The sequence below is a fragment of the Pollachius pollachius genome (assembly GCF_949987615.1).
Source record: "Pollachius pollachius genome assembly, chromosome: 16".
In the NCBI taxonomy this organism is placed as follows: Eukaryota; Metazoa; Chordata; class Actinopteri; order Gadiformes; family Gadidae; genus Pollachius; species Pollachius pollachius.
This window is the reverse complement of record NC_136949.1, coordinates 16,142,660-16,161,015: the sequence shown is the minus strand read 5'-3', so window position 1 is coordinate 16,161,015 and position 18,356 is coordinate 16,142,660. Positions and strand designations below refer to the sequence as shown.

General features: G+C 45.0%; 1 protein-coding gene across 3 annotated transcripts; it reads left to right on the top strand.

Moving 5' to 3' along the window:
* Positions 1-2,237: 2,237 nt before the first annotated feature.
* On the top strand, positions 2,238-12,137 carry txlnba (taxilin beta a). 3 transcript variants are annotated; one of them, XM_079753287.1, is made up of 11 exons: positions 2,238-2,317; positions 5,162-5,372; positions 5,912-5,975; positions 6,101-6,192; positions 6,933-7,103; positions 7,312-7,506; positions 7,864-7,983; positions 8,431-8,505; positions 9,769-9,861; positions 10,249-10,344; positions 10,603-12,137. In XM_079753287.1, the coding sequence occupies exons 2-11, from the start codon at positions 5,169-5,171 to the stop codon at positions 11,668-11,670; spliced, it is 2,178 nt and encodes a 725-aa protein (XP_079609413.1). In that variant the 5' UTR covers positions 2,238-2,317; positions 5,162-5,168; the 3' UTR covers positions 11,671-12,137. The 3 variants fall into 3 exon arrangements, with proteins under 3 accessions (XP_079609413.1, XP_079609414.1, XP_079609412.1); XM_079753288.1 differs by lacking the exons at positions 2,238-2,317; positions 8,431-8,505 and adding exons at positions 4,195-4,303; positions 8,570-8,644; XM_079753286.1 differs by lacking the exon at positions 2,238-2,317 and adding an exon at positions 4,195-4,303.
* The last annotated feature ends 6,219 nt before the right edge of the window (positions 12,138-18,356 follow it).

Sequence of the window (18,356 nt, the reverse complement as noted above, 5' to 3'; positions counted from 1 at the left end):
TAAATGCCCCTTCATCCACGTTACATAAACACACCTTCCATTCTTCTGACAAAAAAAAATATATATATATATAATAATATAATATAATAATAAAAAATAAATTGACCTTGGGGTCAAGCATTTCTTCATACAGATTCAATTAGATGAGAATGCATGCACATTTTTTGTGCGACGAAGTCACAGCAACAGCGTGTTAAATTCACATTCCACTGCCCTGATGCCAACACCATATGTTGATATCTTAGCTAATTGATTCCTCTTATTGATTCAATACAGATAGAATCTAGCAGAACCTGATTGACTACCCAACTGTCAAATGTTTCTTAGGAGCATAATGTTATAAGGTTAAGGCGAGTATGATGGGTACGGGTAAGTTCAATTAAATGTGATGTCAAATAAATTGACTGCTTGAGGCTTGAATAAAGCATGCCAAATGTCATCCAAAAGATTAGTTTTCCTGATTGCATCATAAAAATTCAGTTGACAGGCTCAAAATTCCCCCCAATAGGAACACCTTTACCCATGCAGAAGGCTGATGCTTACAGCCATTATAGGTCCAATGCAATCCTGAAGGAGCCAATCCAATGTAGGGAGAACCTAGGGTTTTATCATGGCAGATTGCCGGCTCTATGATCCTGATCAGTTAAGGTTTAAAATATTCAAAGTTGTTAATAGTTTAGAAGATTTACTAATTAATTCAAAGACTTTAATAATTTAGTAACTGATTCGTTTGGATCATGTGTGTGCCTATGGGCGCCTTTGGGTGTGTGTGAGTGTGCGCGTGTTTGCCTCTGTTTGTGTGTATGTGTGTGTGTGTGTTTGTGTGTGTGTGTGTGTATGTGTGTTTGCGTGTTTTTAAGAGGTATGTGTGTGTGTGTGTGTTTGTGTTTGTGTGTGTGTGTGTGTGTTTGCGTGTTTGTAAGAGGCATGTGTGTATATATGTCTATGTGCATGTGTGTGTCTGTGTGTGTATGTGTGTGTGTGTGTGTACGTGTGTGTGTTGTGTCTCTATGTTTGTGTGTGTGTGTTTGTGTGTGTGTGTGTTTGTGTGTGTGTGTGTGTGTGGGGGTGGATGTGTGTGTGTGTGGTTCTATGTGTGTGTGTGTGTGTGTGTGTGTGTGTGTGTGTGTGTGCGTGCAGAGGTGTGTGTGTCTGTCTATTTGTGAAGGCACATTAATCATGTTCATCTTCCATCACTGTCACAGCGTTGTAGCGATACGATATGAATAGAGGGAGCGACCGGCAGACAACCCTAATGATAATTACAGTGTCAATCTCATAATTGTAATTATGTGAGCAGATTTTTGCAGCTGCAAGAAGCGGTTTGTCATTCTTTGTTGATGGCTGTTGCCCTGGAGACTTTGAAGAGGGAGCAGAGAAGGAAAGAGAGACAGAGAGAGGGAGAGGGAGAGATGTATGAGGCTGAAAGGAGAGATATAATACATTGGTATGAATGATTGGGACAGAATCGATTTGGGCCCAAAAGGACAACATTAATGTTTATCCAACACACCAATTCTGCACTCTAGCGGATTGTTCTTGATTCTAGCGGGGTGTTCTCACATCTGTCCCCAATGACTTTGATTCAATCGCAGACTTTGTTAGACAAAGGATGTAACAGTGATTTTTATGATTTTTATGAAAAATAAATTAGGTTTGCTACTGAGATAACTCAAAAGTCCCTCGATGCAGCTGGGGACGCATGTGGTGAAGAATATATGAAACAGAATGGAAGAATATAAAAGTATTGGAAAGAGGATAATATAATAGAACAGAAGAATATAAGCAGGGTGGAATATAATAGATCAGAATGTAATAGAATACAACAGAATATATCCTACATAGAATGTAATTCTATGTAAGTTTGTCCGTTGTCTGTCAGCCTACCCTCTACCTGTTTGTCTGTTGTCTGTCAGCCTGCCTGTCTGCCTGTTTGTCATTTATGTCAAAGAAGATGACAGGAAGCAGGATTATAAGAAATTGTGTTGCTCTCTATAGGAAAGACCCCCGGTCTCTCTCTTACACACACGCACACACAAACAGACACACACAGACACAGACACACATGCACACACACACACACACACACACACACACACACACACACACACACGTCACTCTGACAGTCAGTTAGGCCTGTGAGGTTATTTTGGAGGGTCTGCCTCCAAAGCAGCTGTCATTCTTGCGAGACCCTCCTCTCTCGTGCTGTCTTTCTATGCTCCCTCACTCTCCTTCTCTCCCCCCTCTCTCTCTACCTCTGTCTTTCTCTCTTTCTGTTCTCTCTGTTCTCCGGTCCGCAACGTTGCTGTTTTTGTTGGTACGTAATGCTCACACTTCTAGGCTACTGTCTATATTCATGTCGAATGTGGACTTATCTGTCATCGATCTGATTTAGTCTTCACTTCTTGCGGTTGGTACCCCTCTAGGGCTGTCATGTGTGTGTGTTGGTGGGGGTAGAGTGGGGAGGGGGGGAGACTTTACATATTAAGTCTTTATAAATGTGGCTTTCTGTCTGCCAGTCTGTTTTTGGGTTACCACTGTGCTGTAAACACAATCCTGTCGGAGTTCCATTAGAGTAGGAGCAATGGAAGAGACACACATGCTTGAACCGCTGTGAGTTGTACCGTGTCAGTGCAGTCAGCTTGTATATAAACGTGTTCTCGGTTGTCATTTGGTGCGCCTTGGTTGAGTTGAGATTCTAACTGACATTCCCATAGAATGGAACGTGGTACGACTCTGAGAACGCTTAGAGCTCTGAGAACTCTTAGAACTCTTCAGCGTTCAGTAGAATTCAAAGCGTACATAGTTTTCAAATAAACAGGAAATCACAATGAACAATATTTGTCTTAAAATGAGATTAAGGAAGATTGGACGCTCATGGTGTTGATGAGAAGGATAGCTATATATAGATATGTATATTTAGGTTTCTATGTTGGTCAATCTATAAGAATGCCTGTGCTGAGTCACTCTCATCTCCAACTCACTTCTATATGCTGCATTGTGATGCTGTCATATTATGCTGAGTCAATGCGTGATATATGTGCGATAATATAACTGATCAGCATCCTCTGCAACAATGTTAAGTAATTAAATTTATTAAAGTTAAATCTTTATTCAATGAGAGAACATAAATATTCAAGGTTGTGTAATATATAAAGTATGGGAAGTTAACATCAACTATACCCTGTAATGCAGTCGTCCCATCCCTCTATGGTCCATACAGTGTTATCTGTTGTTTATGGGATGTTTTGCTAACAGGAGTGATTGGCATTCCGGAAGAAGGATTGTGATTGGTTGGGTGTCGTGGAGGGCGGGTCTGGATTAGCCCTTTCCAAGGCAAGGGGTGGGTGTCTTGATATGAGGCAGGGATAGGGGCCTACAAACCAGCTGGGTGTTCTCAATCTTTGTATACTTTCTCTCTCTCTCTCTCTCAAACTCTTAAATACTTGGACAGCGTGACACTATTTGTATCTGTGTGTATGTGTTTGGGTGTCTGTGTGTGTCTGTGTGTGTGTGTGTGTGTGTGTGTGTGTGTGTGTGTGTGTGTGTGTGTGTGTGTGTGTGTGTGTATGTATGGTGTTGATCCAAGACTGTTGACCATATTTAGACACACTCAGAATAGACAGGAACATAGCAGGTGTCATTTGACCAGTTTGTGTGTGTGTGTGTGTGTGTGTGTGTGTGTTTGTGTGTGTGTGTGTGTGTGTGTGTGTGTGTGTGTGGGTGTGTGTGTGTGTGTGTATGTGTGTGTGTGTGTGTGTGTGTGTGTGTGTGTGTGTGTGTGTGTGTGTGTGTGTGTGCGCGCGTGCGTGTTTGTGTGTAAGGCTAATTTAGACCAATCAGAACTCCATCAAAAGCTAGTACAGTCCGCCACTACTCAAACCAAAAATATACTACCCTAACCACCTCACCACCATTTTTTGTTAACATTACTATGAAAACAATACATACTACATCTGGTGGTCGCATGTGCTTCGTTTCATGGTAAAAAAAAAAAAAAGAAGGGACTTTTATGTTTTTTTTCTGTCGCAACAGCCGCGATGACTTTTATTTTGATAAATGAAGTATCGTTCCGGAAGTCGTGCGCCAGACGGCGCTGGGTGACTTGACCATCGAGAATGGTGCTAACAGTTGGGTCGGGGCGCGTCCTCCTTGATAAATGTGTAATACATGAAGATAAATAACAATCCTGACCGTGTTATTCGGCTGTATGAATAAACTGGACTTGCTCAGTAAAAATTACGCGGACGGCAACATGTTTGCGACGGTGAAAGAGAAGATAGGAGCGGACACCGCGCGTGTTGTGAGTCGCTATCAATAAACCATTCAATCCATTGTTTTTGCTTTTGCCTCTACGATATGCATTTAGCATATCACCCACACACATATGGTGATACATAAATGCGTGTTTGCACCACTCCATGAGAGGCGAGTTCTGATGATGACAGGCGTCACCGATGGCTCCAGATTTATCACCAGCCGGACCTCTCAGTTTTACGCAGTATTTACCAGAATGGCTACATGAAAGGCTATATGTAAAGGCTTTATGTCCCCAGATCAGGATCAGGTCCCGGTCAGGGGCTTGTGTGTCCAACGGGATGCTAGAGGTTGGCCTCTGTTTATGTCTACACATTGGTACCTGATGATGATGATGATGATGATGATGATGATGATGATGATGGGCAGGAGGAGACAGATACATGACAGGATGCTGCAGTCGGACTGCTGGCGCAAACCTGCTCCCATGACGCATGTTTCAATGCGCGTGTGTGTGTGTCTGTGTGTGTACAGGAGTGAGGTAATGTGTTAGATAAATATGATCAGATAGTATCATAGTGTGGCCTTGCTTTCACAGTGCCTCTGTTTCACTCCGGGTAAGTTTATAAAAACACATATCTTATAGTTGATTTACTGTGGTATCATTGGGTTTATAAATACCAAACAGTCGCGGTCAGTTGCAGTGGTAAATGGTGTTACGGGTTATATGTGGAATCAATGTATTAATAGACAGAAGTAAATGCACTGGCGTCAACACACACATTCTGACATTCTTGGAAGAGGAATCACCAGCCACACAAAAGTATTGATGAGGTCTATACATGTTAGGAATAGGTAGATCTAACCCACTATTTCTCTCTCCCCCCCTCCATCTCTTCTCCAGGACAATAATGGAGGCCGCGGTGAAAGCAGCTGAGGTGCTAGCAACCCCCCAGCCCGGCGTTGAAGACGCGTGCCCAGAGGAAGGCTCCTCGACTCAGGCAGCGACCATACCCACTGTCCAGGCTCTGCTGGACCCCATGGAGGATCTGAGCCGAAAACTGGATGATATTCTGAAGACCTATGGTACCGCTGACACCGCTGTCAACCAACAGGTAGCTGTCTGTCTGCCCTAACTGCATGTCCGTACAGATAGTCGGTACTGTCTGTGTATATATTTGTCGGTATATTAGTCTGTCAAGGCTTATCTCTCTTGTCTCTATCTCTCAGTCTGGCTATTTATTTTTCAGAGATAGTTTTTCTTGTAAACCCACCAAACAATGTGATGGACGGCCTTTATCATGTCCTCAGGAAACTGGCTGACGTCACAAGGCTAATTTTGGCCAACAGATCCGTCAACACATCCTCATGCTGGCCTGTAGCTGGTCATCTGACTATAAGACAGATGAACCTTGGGACATTTATTTTGCTATGGTGATCCCATTGATAGAGAGGTAGAGCAAATGATTATGCTCCAGTGTTTTTAAGGTAAACTCTAATTAAAAAGTGAGTTTATGCAGGAGGTGCTTACACCTAACCTAGCTGCAAACAAACTAATTTGGTTCAGTATTGTAACAACTTTTGTGTGAATCGTGTCATTGTTTTCTTGAGATTTTCTGAGTAGTGTGTGACACTCTCTTTATTCAAACTTTAGTCTATAGACCCAGAAAAGATGGAAGGGGAAACAGGAAGTGATGTCCCTGTCACCAAGGAGACAGGTGAGGATGCTGAAACACACAACAATAACAAGCATGGGAATGGTTAAATCACCTGACCATGTTTACGTGTTAAAAGAAACAACATATTTAAATGTGTGGACTCCTGTATCTCTCACTCTCTCTAGCCAAAGATGACGCTCTGGTCATACAGAGTTTGAACAAGCTGAAATCTAAGGACGAGAAGCTGGACACTCTAATCCAGAAGTACGCTGAGCTGGTGAGTCTGTCACACACTCACACACCGGCACAGCCTTGTATCTATATGTGTGTTCATCTCTTTGTGTACGTAAGCTCACTTGTTATATGTTTGTGTCTGTGTGGGTGCCTTTTGTGCGTTTATGTCTGTGTGTGTACTTGCGTCTGTGCATATATGTGTGTGCGTGCGTGCGTACGTGTGTGTGTCTGTGTGTGTGTGTGTGTGTGTGTGCGTACGTGTGTGTGTGTCTGTGTGTGTGTCTGTGTGTGTGCGCGTACATGTCTGTGTGTGTGCGTACGTGTCTGTGTGTGTGTGTGTCTGTGTGTGTGTGTGTGTGGTTGTACGTGTCTGTGTGTGTGCGTGCGTGCGTGTGTGTCTGTGTGTGTGTGTGTGCGTACGTGTCTGTGTGTGTGCGTACGTGTCTGTGTGTGTGTGTGTGCATGTCTGTGTGTGTGCATACGTGTGTGTGTGTGTGTGTGTGTGTGTGTGTGTGTGTGTGTGTGTGTGCGTACATGTGTGTGTGTCTGTGTGTGTGTGTGTGTGTGCGCGTACATGTCTGTGTGTGTGCGTACGTGTCTGTGTGTGTGTGTGTGTGTGTCTGTGTGTGTGTGTGTGTGTTTGTACGTGTCTGTGTGTGCATGCGTGCGTGTGTGTGTGTGCATGTCTGTGTGTGTGCGTACGTGTCTGTGTGCGTACGTGTCTGTGTGTGTGTGTGTGTGTGTGTGTGTGTGTGCGTGTGTGTGTGTGTGTGCGTGCCCCAGGCGGACGTGCGGCGCTCTGACGAGAGGAAGGTGGGCGTGCTTCAGCAGAAGGTGACTCGCATGCAGCGGGAGCGAGACCAGCTGCGCTCGGAGCACCAGCGGGGGGTCCTCGCCCGCAGCCAGCTGGAGGGCCTCTGTCGGGAGCTCCAGAAACACAACAAGACCCTCAAGGTGGGCCCCCCCCCCCCCCCCCAACCGCACACACACACACACACACAACCAGGGGCTAGAGAGAGACTAAAGGCCCCGGTGTATCGAAAACAGGAGAGACAAAATGGAAGAGACAAAATGGCGGCCAAAACAAAGTGCTGCTTTGGGTTCCGGTCGCCTCAGGGTGCAAACTAGCCCAACTTTCCTCACACGTCGCCCCCCCTACCAGGAGGAGACTCTGAGGCGGTGCCGGGAGGACGAGGAGAAGAGGAAGGAGGTGAGCAGCCACTTCCAGAGCACGCTGAACGACATCCAGGTGCAGATCGAGCAGTACAGCGGGCGCAACAACAAGCTGTGCCAGGAAAACAAGAACCTGGCCGACAAGCTGGAGAGCCTGATGCACCAGTACGAGCAGCGGGAGGAGGTGAGCGGGGGTCAAGGGTCAGCATGGGGGGGGGGAGTTGGGATCCCCCTCCCCCCTCTTTCTGTTTCCTTATGTAACCTCCTTTTCGGTCTATTTCGCTGTTATTTGATTCCTTTTTGTCTCTGTTTCTCTATGAATTATTGATCTCCCTCTCTTTTTCTGTCTGTCTCTTTCTCTCCCAACCTCTCTCCATCCTTTATTTTTATCTCCCTCTGTCTCTCTCTCTTGCCTCTCTATATATCTTTACTCTATCTCTTTATATATCTTTACTCTCTCTCTCTGTTTGTCTCTCTCTTTCTCTTTCTCTCTCTCTCTCTCTCTTGCTCTCTCTCTCTCTCTCTCTCTCTCTCTCTGAAGAGTTTGGAGAAGGTGAACCACCACCGTGAGCTCCAGCACAAGCTAGCGGAGGCTAAGCTAGAGCAGGCTAATGCCCTGCTAGCCGAGGCAGAGGATAAGCACCGCAGGGAGAAGGAATATGTGAGTTATTTTGCTGGAGTGCTCAGTAGCGGACCCCAGTGGTCAGAGTAGAGCATGACACCTCACTGCATTCCAAAATACTCTATTTGTTCTATGGTAAAACTTTTAATTTGCAGTGGATATACAGTCATACATGTTTGTTAGTTTAATTTGAAAGTTAAAATCCCAGAATTAATCACACCATTGGATTTGCATGTAGGTAACAAAGCTTTATGTTATTATATATACAAATGTTGAAGTTTTTTTTATGAATCGATAATATATGGCTGCTGTTTGTCGTTATTTGATCCTACGTTCCTCCTAGATAAGAATCCTTTAGCGTGTGTATGCATCATTGATAGTGATGTTGGTGGTGGTGACCTTGCACCAAATGCTGCTGCGTTGCGATGCTAACGCCGCGCTAGTGCAGGCTAACCCTGGTTGACTCTACTGTCTCTGTCACTGTAGTTGCTTAGGGAGGCTATTGACAAAACAAAGAAATGCTTCGCTATGAAGGAGCAGGAGCTGACCATGAAGAAAAAGGTAATGACCCTGTCTCGCGCTCTCTGTCCTCTACCTCTCTCTCTCTCTACTCTGTTTTAACCAGTTACTGGTACAGGCCGCACACTGGAAACTGCAGACTAAGGAACTGAAAGAGCAGGGGACTGTCATGCAGACCCAGGTGACTATTAGCCAGAAAAAAGTTTACGTCGATACGCGACGCAGTATTGAAATTGTAAAAACACTTTTACTGGACACTTTCCTTTGATTCTAGTATTCCACTGTTAATATTAGTGATAATACATTGTGTTTAGTACTTTTCAAGGTACTCAGAGACACTTTGGTTCAATATGAATTTTGATTGATTGTTCTTTATCAAACTATGTGTGACAAATATCAATGGTTTAAAACTAAAAGTCGCACATTGTTGAAATGTGTAAAAAAAACATACAATTCTCCAGTGGTTTAAGCACAATGAGCTTTGAAAAGGGATCGTTATGGATCTATGGAGTCTAGACTAGAACCATAGCATTCATGTAGAACAGTGCCATGCTTTTCCTGTTTGGCTGCTGATGGAATGAAACCTGCAAACCTTGCAGTCCATCCTCAGCTTGACAAACAGCTCACTCTCCCTATCGCTCACTATCTCCATCTCCTCCCAAAATCTCCTCCCTCTCACCTTCACTCCCACTCTCTCCCTCCCCCCTGCAACCTCAGCCTCTCACCTTTAGATTCCAATGAACCGGTGTAGAGTTCCCTGACAGTCTGTGTTCCAATTATCGTTATGAGCAGCATCACTATCACTAGCATCACGTCACTATGACGACCTGCCATTCATTAACAATTCCTGGTCCACTCATAAGTCTACCGGACCGCAAATGAAATGTTCTTGGTGTTGAAATCAGAATATTTTCATTTATGTTTAATCATGTTATTTTACACATTGAATATGAGGCTGATGTTATTTAAACATCTATGTTACGATGTTAACAAACTTAACTGACTCACTGTTTGTCTTATTGTCTATATGTCTTACCGTGTGTCTTTCTGTCTTTCACCATCTGTTTCTCTCTGTATCTGCCTGTCTCTCCTCCTGTCTCTCTGTATCTGTCTCTGTCTACATCTCTCCCTGTCTCTGTATCTCTCCATCACTCTCCTCGTCTCTGTGTCTGTCTCTCTCCTTTTCTCTCTGTTTCTGTCTCTCTCCACCTCTTCCTGGCTCTCTCCCTCTCCCTGTCTCTGTTTCTCTCCCTGTCTCTCTGTATCTGTCTGCCCCTCTCTGTCCGTCTGTCCATCCGTCCACAGCTGACCCTGTACTCGCAGAAGTTTGATGAGTTCCAGACCACTCTGTCCAAGAGCAACGACATCTACGTCAGCTTCAAGACGGAGATGGACAAGGTGGGCCTGGCTGGTGGAGCATCACTTGGTGTTAATGCTCTCTGTTGTTGGATGTGTTGAATCAGATGCACTTTAAACTTATTATCGCATTCATTATTAGGGAATTTAGGATCTATTCATCCCAATCCATCAAAATAGGTTCTTGTGTATTAAAAATACCATATTAAAGAATCTGATTGAAGTTTGAGGTTAATATGTGGTTGTGTAAGATAGGATAAGAACACAAATCACTTTATTGTAGTAACTAATGTCCTTTTGAGTCAGTGTATTCCCAATGGAAGACAAAAGCAAATATTGAGTATATATCTCCCAGCCCTGTGGTTGAAGTAGACCCACGTTTGAGGATGTGTTGATTAACCTTGACCGTGTCTAACTGTTTCCCTCCAGATGACCAAGAAGATGAAGAAGCTGGAGAAAGAGTCTGATGTGTGGAAGGAGCGCTTCGAGAGCTGCAACAAGGCCCTCGCCGACATGGTCACCGAGGTACGGACAAAGTTTATTATTTCAGTTTATTATTACGTCCAAACAACGAGTACACGTCACTGTTCTAGCCCCACAGCCGATGATTAACCGTTTTTAGCTGCCGTTTAATCTTTAAAACTCCACTATCCTGCTCGTAACACGCCACTGCCAAAACCCCATGCATCAATGGAGGAACCGTGATCAGGTACATAGGAACACAACGCAACGTGCTCTGACTGATCCATGCCCTCCCATGCCCCCCCCCCCTCCTCCCTGCAGAGGGCGGATAAGGGCAAGGAGTTCGAGCTGTTTGTCCTGAAGATCAGCAAGCTGGAGACCCTGTGTCGGGCCCTCCAGGAGGAGAGGAAGGTCCTCTACGACAAGATCAAGGACGTCCGCTCGGCCAACGCCGGCCCGCCCGCCCTGCTGTACGCCGACACCACCCCCATCCTCACCGCCGACACCACCCCCACCCCCGGCCAGCCCGAGGGGGAGGACACCCCTCTCCCCCAGGCGGTGGAGCGACCCGTCCTGTCGGAGCCCGACCTGGCAGAGCTCCAGAAGCTCCAGGACACGGACCCCGCCCTGACGGAGGACATGGCCCGCCTCCGGGCGGAGCAGGCCCGGCTGCAGGAGTTCGCCGCCTCCCTGTTCACCCCCATGTCGGACACCAGCGACGAGGAGGAGGAGGCAGAGGAGGGCTCGAAGGAGGAGCAGCTGATGGCCTCCGTGTTCGGCCCGACCACAACCAGCCTCCAGGAGAAGTCCGCCAAGAAGGGAGCGAAGGCCGTAGCGGAACCGGTCCCGGTGGCACCGGCCCCGGTGGCACCCGTCCCGGTGGCACCCGTCCCGGTGGAACCGGTCCCGGTGGCACCCGTCCCGGTGGAACCCGTCCCGCAGCAGTCTGTTGTGCCGGAGGAGGTCCGGGTGGAGGTACCCACGCCAGTGGTGTCCGTGGCGGTGGTGGAACCGACCCAGAAAGAACCGTCCAAGGCGGCACCACCAACCGACCAATCAGAAGAAGGTGTGGTGAAACCAGAGCCGGCCAAGGCGGACCCCCCCTGCCCCGGAGCCCCCATCCCGGCGGAGCCCACCCTGCCAGAACCAGAAGCAGCGGCCCCGGCCGTCGAGGCGGTGGTCCCAGTGCACCAGGAGAAGGTTTCCGATGTCCCCGAAGCCCTACCCACACCGGAGCCCACAGCGCACACGTCAGCTGACACGCCCCCTGAGGGCAAGGCCACGCCCAAACAGACGGCCCCCGCTACACCGCAGCAGCCAATCAGCAACGACTCCTCCAAGAAGCAGGCGTCCAAGAAGAAGAAGAAGAACGCTAAGAGAGCTAGCTAAGACCAAGGCTAGCTAGGACATAGGCTGTGTGTAGGGGAGTGCTTGTGTGTGTGTGTGTGTGTGTGTGTGTGTGTGTGTGTGTGTGTGTGTGTGTGTGTGTGTGTGTGTGTGTGTGTGTGTGTTTGGGCCTGTGCGTATGTGTAGGTGAATGTGGGTTGGGGTTAATTAGTAATTCAGGGAAAGCCCTTGTGTGTGTTTCAAATCCTATACCTACTACCTAGTGCCTTGTGTAATGGGTAAAGCATGGTTTGTTCAACTGGTATCCGAATAGAGCAGTCAGTCACTTCGGTAAAGGCTCTGAGGTGGAACGAAGGCTGACTACTAGACTGACTGTGGTGCACTGTCTCCGAATGCAAACGCAATCTCCCAGTTAGGTTGAATTTATGAACTTGTACTTTGCTGTAGCTCAAAGAAAGCAATGCGTGTTGATTCTGGGTCTCCAAAGAAAGGTGAAAGGGTTGGTGTCTTCTGTCTCTACCAAAATACTGTGTCCCTCTTCCGCTGGTCAACCACAGAGCTGTTTCTCCAATAAACTATGAAGTGAAACTTCTGGTTTTCTGGATCTTTTTCATTAGTTCATCATATAGGTCAGTAGGCCTGAATCAATTAATTGAATGCATTTATGTGTAGATTCAAGTTTTTCAAGCGACACATCCTTTATAAGTATTTTTTTTATTGAGGATTTTCAGCTCAGGCTCTGATGATTTGCATGAATAACTATTCTAGCATGTTGGTGTAGATTCAGTTCCATATGACCGCTTTTGGCTGTGTTGTGGTAGTAATAGTACAGTATTTCGACCACTAGAGGGAAGCAATGCTATTGAAATGTTATAACCTCGTATAATCCCCGGATAATTTACCAAACCTATCTCCAAGAGGCACGCTTTTCCTTATCCCACTCAAGAAAAATTTACCTGATTAAGGAACTCTGGAGCCAATTGCTTTTGAAGCAAACGCATGCAGACTTTTAGTGTTGAGAGGCGATGGAAATGAGTGTGAATGAACTAAATTCAATTAAATCGTTCTGCTCAAACCAGGCCAACATCTGCCGGTTTGTTCGTTTTTCAAGTGAACAACTAAGAGATCAGCGTCACCCCAACCAACATTTTTTATCAGTACAGTGTAGGCTTTAGTGTAGTGCTTGTTCAGGACTCAAATGATCTCATGAAAGTTCAGATTACACCATATTTAGAAACCGACTTTCTAGCCCTTAATGGCTACTTCAGAGATTAATGGACCACGCACACAGACGACAACCTAGTTGTTCAGAAGCAGTTACGGTGAAGTATTGAACCAGAGACCGATCCCAATGCCCGAGGACCTGCGGAACAGGTGGAGACAAACACATACACACACACACACACAATGCACAGATACACACACCTGTGTGTGTTGAGGATGTCCCCATATTATCCCCTGATATGAGCACCGTATATAACGGGAACCATTTTTTCACCACACAAGCATTTCTGAACTGATGTAGAATCAATGGATGAGACTAGATATCTTCGGTCTTTAGAGACTATTCATATGTATAATATTGATTTTTCATATTCATTATTCATACGCTATATAGAATACAAGGAAAGAAGACTTCTGACCTCCGTTAAATGTTGGCCAACTTGGTCTCATGCCAGTTGGCAGACAGCCAGATTGTGTGTGTGTGTGTGTGTGTGTGTGTGTGTGTGTGTGTGTGTGTGTGTGTGTGTGTGTGTGTGTGTGTGTGTGTGTGTGTGTGTGTGTGTGTGTGTGTTCTCCTACATATATCCCTAAGCAGCTCACCAAACGCCTGCTTCCTGTGCGTGCAGTGATTATGCTAAGCCAAATGCTTCCAGCACTGACACAACTAGCCTATAGGTTCGGGAGTGAGAGAGAATAAATTACATTTCTTTGGACACCCACGCATGCTGAAAATTGGAAACCTTCTTACCCACGTGCATATTCCCCCTATGCTACATTAAGTACTACACCACCTGAATGTTCATATATATATATATATATATATATATATATATATATATATATATATATATATAACTATATGTAGTATACAACTTTATGTAGCCTATCCATACACTTAACTTATTTCACATAAAGAACAGATCCCCATGCATGTATATAGTCAACGTTTTTATGTTTATGCATATATATGTATATATATATATATATATGTATATATATATATATATATGTATATATAAGTGTTTTTTATATATGTGTTTGCATGCTAACACACACACATATATATATATATATATATATATATATATATATATATATATATATGTATGTGTGTGAAAACACAACCACATAAGCACGCACAGCGTGAAACACACCACCCACCAACAGAAGATGCTCCTGAAGCCAGCCACCAAAACACACATATGTGATTAGAATCACACAGTGTGTCTGTGTCTGACTGGATCTGACAGGCCCTCTGTTCCAGAGGAAAAGCTAATTCACACCAGCGGTTCACACTCACAGAGCGCTATGCACACGCCACTGTGAGGCTGCGCTGTGTGTGTCTTTACTCTTGTCTATTATCCCCCTGTATTGTACTTCTTTCTTCACTGTCCATGGCCTCTCCCCAGCCTCTCCTCGCCTTACATCTCCCCACTTACCTCCCCTCCACGACCCAGTCATCAATCCCCTAGCAACTCCATTCCCCTTCACCTCCTCCTATCCACCTCCTTCTCCTCTGTCATTTTCCTCTGTTGCCCTCCTCCTCAACTTCCCCTTCTCTCTGACCTCCACCTCCTCCTGCTCCCTTTTTTCCTTCTCTCTCCAGCTTCTTCCTATCTTGTCTTCAGCCTATCCCACTTCCCTCTCTTCCTCTTCCTCCTCTCCCGTTCCTCCTCCTCCTCTCCTCCTTCTCTCCTCCTCTCCTCCTCTCTCCTCTCCTCCTCTCTCCTCCTCTCCTCCTCTCTCCTCTCCTCCTCTCTCCTCCTCTCCTTCTCTCTGCTCCCCCTCCCCCTCTCACTGTATCGACGCCCTGTGTAATGGTGTGGTCTGTATTGAGCCGTTCACAGTTCAGCAGCCAGCCGCTGATGTGTGGCGGGAATGATGGGAGGCGGTATCCGCCGGCAACGTCCGCCACTGATGAACTCAGGGACTGGGAGGACCACATGATCAAACATGATGAAATATGAATCGATGTTATTAACCTACCATACATCTGGTATTGGGTTTATATATAGCTATAGGACAAGAGAGATGGATGCACATACAGTAAATGGTTTAACGACCGAAAGAAAAGAACGACACACATTTTAATTTATATTCTGCAGCACCAGACTTTTGTTTCCAATACTGTAATGTATATAATATATATATTTATATAATTATTATTTTTTTAACCCTTTTTTTGGGGTCACCCAGACAATTTCATGTTTTCCAGGAAAACTCACACAATCAATGCTGGAAATAGGCTTCTGTACAATTATGTAGATATTCCATTAAAAATCAGCCCTTTCCAGCTAGAATAGAAATTTACTAAATTAATACTGTCTAGAATGTATTTCTGACTATTTTTTTCATTATTATGTATAAAAAAAATATTATTTATTTTAATCTTCAGAGAAAAGAACTGTGCTTTTCTTTAAAGAAATAAGGACATTTCTATTTGCTATCTTTTATGCTTCTTCTCTTCTTCAATGTGTTTCAGTAGCAATCAGGTCGGAGGCCGTTGTCAAGACGACAAGGCGATTAAACTCACAACCGTGACTCAGACGATGAAAGTGCTCACAAATGACAAGAACGCAGGAGATCAGCAAGAAACGTGAGGCTGAGGCAGCGGAATCTCTACTAGAGGCCATTACGTCTACCTTTAGGTCCTGGACTAAGAAGAGGAGGACCGGAGGAGGAGAGGGAATATCAGTAGGTTAGGAGGAGGAGGAGGAGGAGGAGGAGGAGGAGGATGTGGTAACAGGAGGAGCAGATGACTTGCAGTAGGAGTAAAAGAGTAGAAGCAGTCAACGAGTAGGTTAAGGAAAAGCAGTGGCTATAGGGACTCTACTCAACTCAGAGGAGGAGTATAGTAGGAGGAAGATGACTAATACTCTAATGGAAAAGGGAGGAAGGCAGAGAAAGAGGAAGCAATCAAAGAAAGAAAGAAAAACCTCTGACAGCGTCCGGATAAGAATGTCAGCAGAAATATTTAAATGAATCAGATTAATACGGCCATTCTGTAGCTAGTAAAGGGAATTCAGCCATTTGGAACAGCACCTGTCTCCCTGCCAGTTGCAGAATACTGCTGAGATAAACAAACTGTTCATTTACTGGGCTCACCTTAATGCACTTCACCTTGACACTGTCTGCAGACATCCATCTGTCAATGCCTGTGTACAGCTTCCAGCACCTACTACCAATTTTTAGACCTAACTGACCATTTCCAAACTGTTTTTGATTTTTAAGTGGTTTAAGTGTTATTTTATAATATACACTAAACTACTCCTGATTATGTAGAATGAATGGACCATGCGTCTAGTGGATTAACAATCCCAACTTATAAAGTACCTTCCATATAAAATATGTAGCTTAAAGGGCTGTGACCGTTGAGCAAAACTATATCATTAATCAACAAAAACACTTTAAAATAAATAACATAATTAAGAGAAAGTAAAAAGGGTAGGATAGAAAATGATGAGTAATTCATTTCCTATAAATATATGTTTTCAGCTTTTAAAAAGTTCTGCTGAGTCCACCTCTCGAATACCTTTCGGTCGGATGTTTCACTATTTTGGCGCTTAGTGGATGAAGGCAGCTTCCCCAGTATTCTTTGGGGAACCCTCTGTATGTTTGAATGACCTACCATAGGGCCCCTAGGGGCTCGTGAGTGGACACAGGACACTATATGATGTATGGGGTAACTTAGCCCTTTAGAGCCTTAAAAGCAAGTCAAATGTTTTAAAATTCACTCTAAAAGACACAGGGAGCCAGTGCAGTACAGCCAGGGGTCTAGCTATAGAGTTCTGGATCAGCTGTAGCTTCTTAATAGCCTTTAAAGAAAGACCAGTAAAAGGAGCATAACAATAATCAGGTCTGGTTGCAAAAACTTTTTATGTCGGATTAAAATGTCAGATCAGGGTCCAAAACGAAACTTTTTTGAGTATATCTCTTTTGTTTTTTGAGCAAACCAAGATAATCTCCTCACTCAGTTTCGGAAGGTGATTATTCATCCACTGATTGATAAACAACAGCAGAGAAACAGATAGTCAGGGAGCGTGACTCACTCGTTCGTCTCCTCAGTAAGGTACAATTGCGTATCATCGGCATAACTAGGAAAGCTCTATGAACGTTCTCTGATGATATTGCCTAAGGGTACATATTTAATGAAAAGAGGAGAGGACCAAAACAGGTTCTTCGTGAAACCCCAAGACGGCCGTCAAATCTCTGACTCGTATTCATTTAGACGAGTATAGAATTGCCTCTATGTAAGGTAAGATCTGAACAAGTGTAAGACACATCCCAAGAGACCAATTTGTCCATCAGGATACCATGGACAACTGTCAAAAGCTTATTAAAACTTATATCTTAAAGAATGAGACCTGGGACCTTGGTTGTGGAAGATCACCAACTATTTTGGTCATTTTGGTTATTGCGTGAGTACATTCACATTCAAGTTTAGAAGATAAATTAGAAACAGCTCAATCTGGTACATGCCCTTATTTTTATGCCATTTAATGTTTTTGATTCAAGGTTCTTTAACCTGCAGGAGAAGAATACTGATAAAACCTGACATAACAACCATTATAGAATGGCTCCATATCATGGCACTGGGTGCGTTAGATTATCGGTCCGGCGCAGATAGGGAAAACTCCTTCCCACATATGAAGGGTTAAATTGTGTCACAACCATAACCTTCAGTTGGTCGGAGCGGACAGATCCAAATCGAACAAATCAAACAAAAATGTTAATTTAATCGAGAAGTAAATTGAATTGAGGAAACACTGACGTCCTGTCTGTAGTCAGACCGAGAGCAGGGGCTAACTCCAAACCATTACCCTTTCTGGCCAGAGTATTCGGTAGTGTCTGCAGCAGAGAAACTGTGTGTGTGTGTTTTGCTGATGGAAGGAGAGCAGGGCTACTGTTTGCTGTTTCTGTTGCAGACACACACACACACACTCATGCTTTTCAATCTGCCTAAAAGGATAGGAGCTGGATGCCAAACAGCCACCCCCCCCCCACACACACACACACTCACACACCTTCAGCTGTCCATCTTCACTCTTCTCTTCTCAATAGTTTGCCTTCACTTTTCCATTCTCTCCTCTCCCCTCATCTGTCCATCATTGCCCCTCTCTTTTCTCTCCCTCCCCCCCCTCTCTCATTATCTCCATGATCACTCCTTTTCTCATCATCAGCTACTGGTGTTCTTGTATCGTGTACAGTATGTGTGTGGCGACTAGCGTTGAAGAGAAAGTGTGTGTGTGTGTGTGTGTTGGTTTTTACAGCCGCGGCGAAGTGCTGAGTGGACATTAGTGAGAGAACAGAGGGTGAACGAAACAAATTACCCCTCTTCCCTCCCCCTCCCCCTCCTCCTCCTCCTCCTCCTCCTCACACACACACCCCACGCACACACACCTCCCCAACCGGACCTCCGGTGGTCCGCTCCAGTGGGCAGCAAACTACAGTCAGCTGCAAAGCACAGCCGCACTGCTTCCTCTACCGTCTTCCCCCTGCAGTCC

Bases quoted from the DNA above. Each gene is read 5' to 3' on its own strand.
- txlnba (XM_079753287.1), top strand. From the start codon at position 5,169: ATGGAGGCCGCGGTGAAAGCAGCTGAGGTGCTAGCAACCCCCCAGCCC. The intron at 7,507-7,863 runs GTGAGCGGGGGT...CTCTCTCTGAAG, and splicing joins AGTACGAGCAGCGGGAGGAG to AGTTTGGAGAAGGTGAACCA. The intron at 8,506-9,768 runs GTAATGACCCTG...ATCCGTCCACAG, and splicing joins AGCTGACCATGAAGAAAAAG to CTGACCCTGTACTCGCAGAA.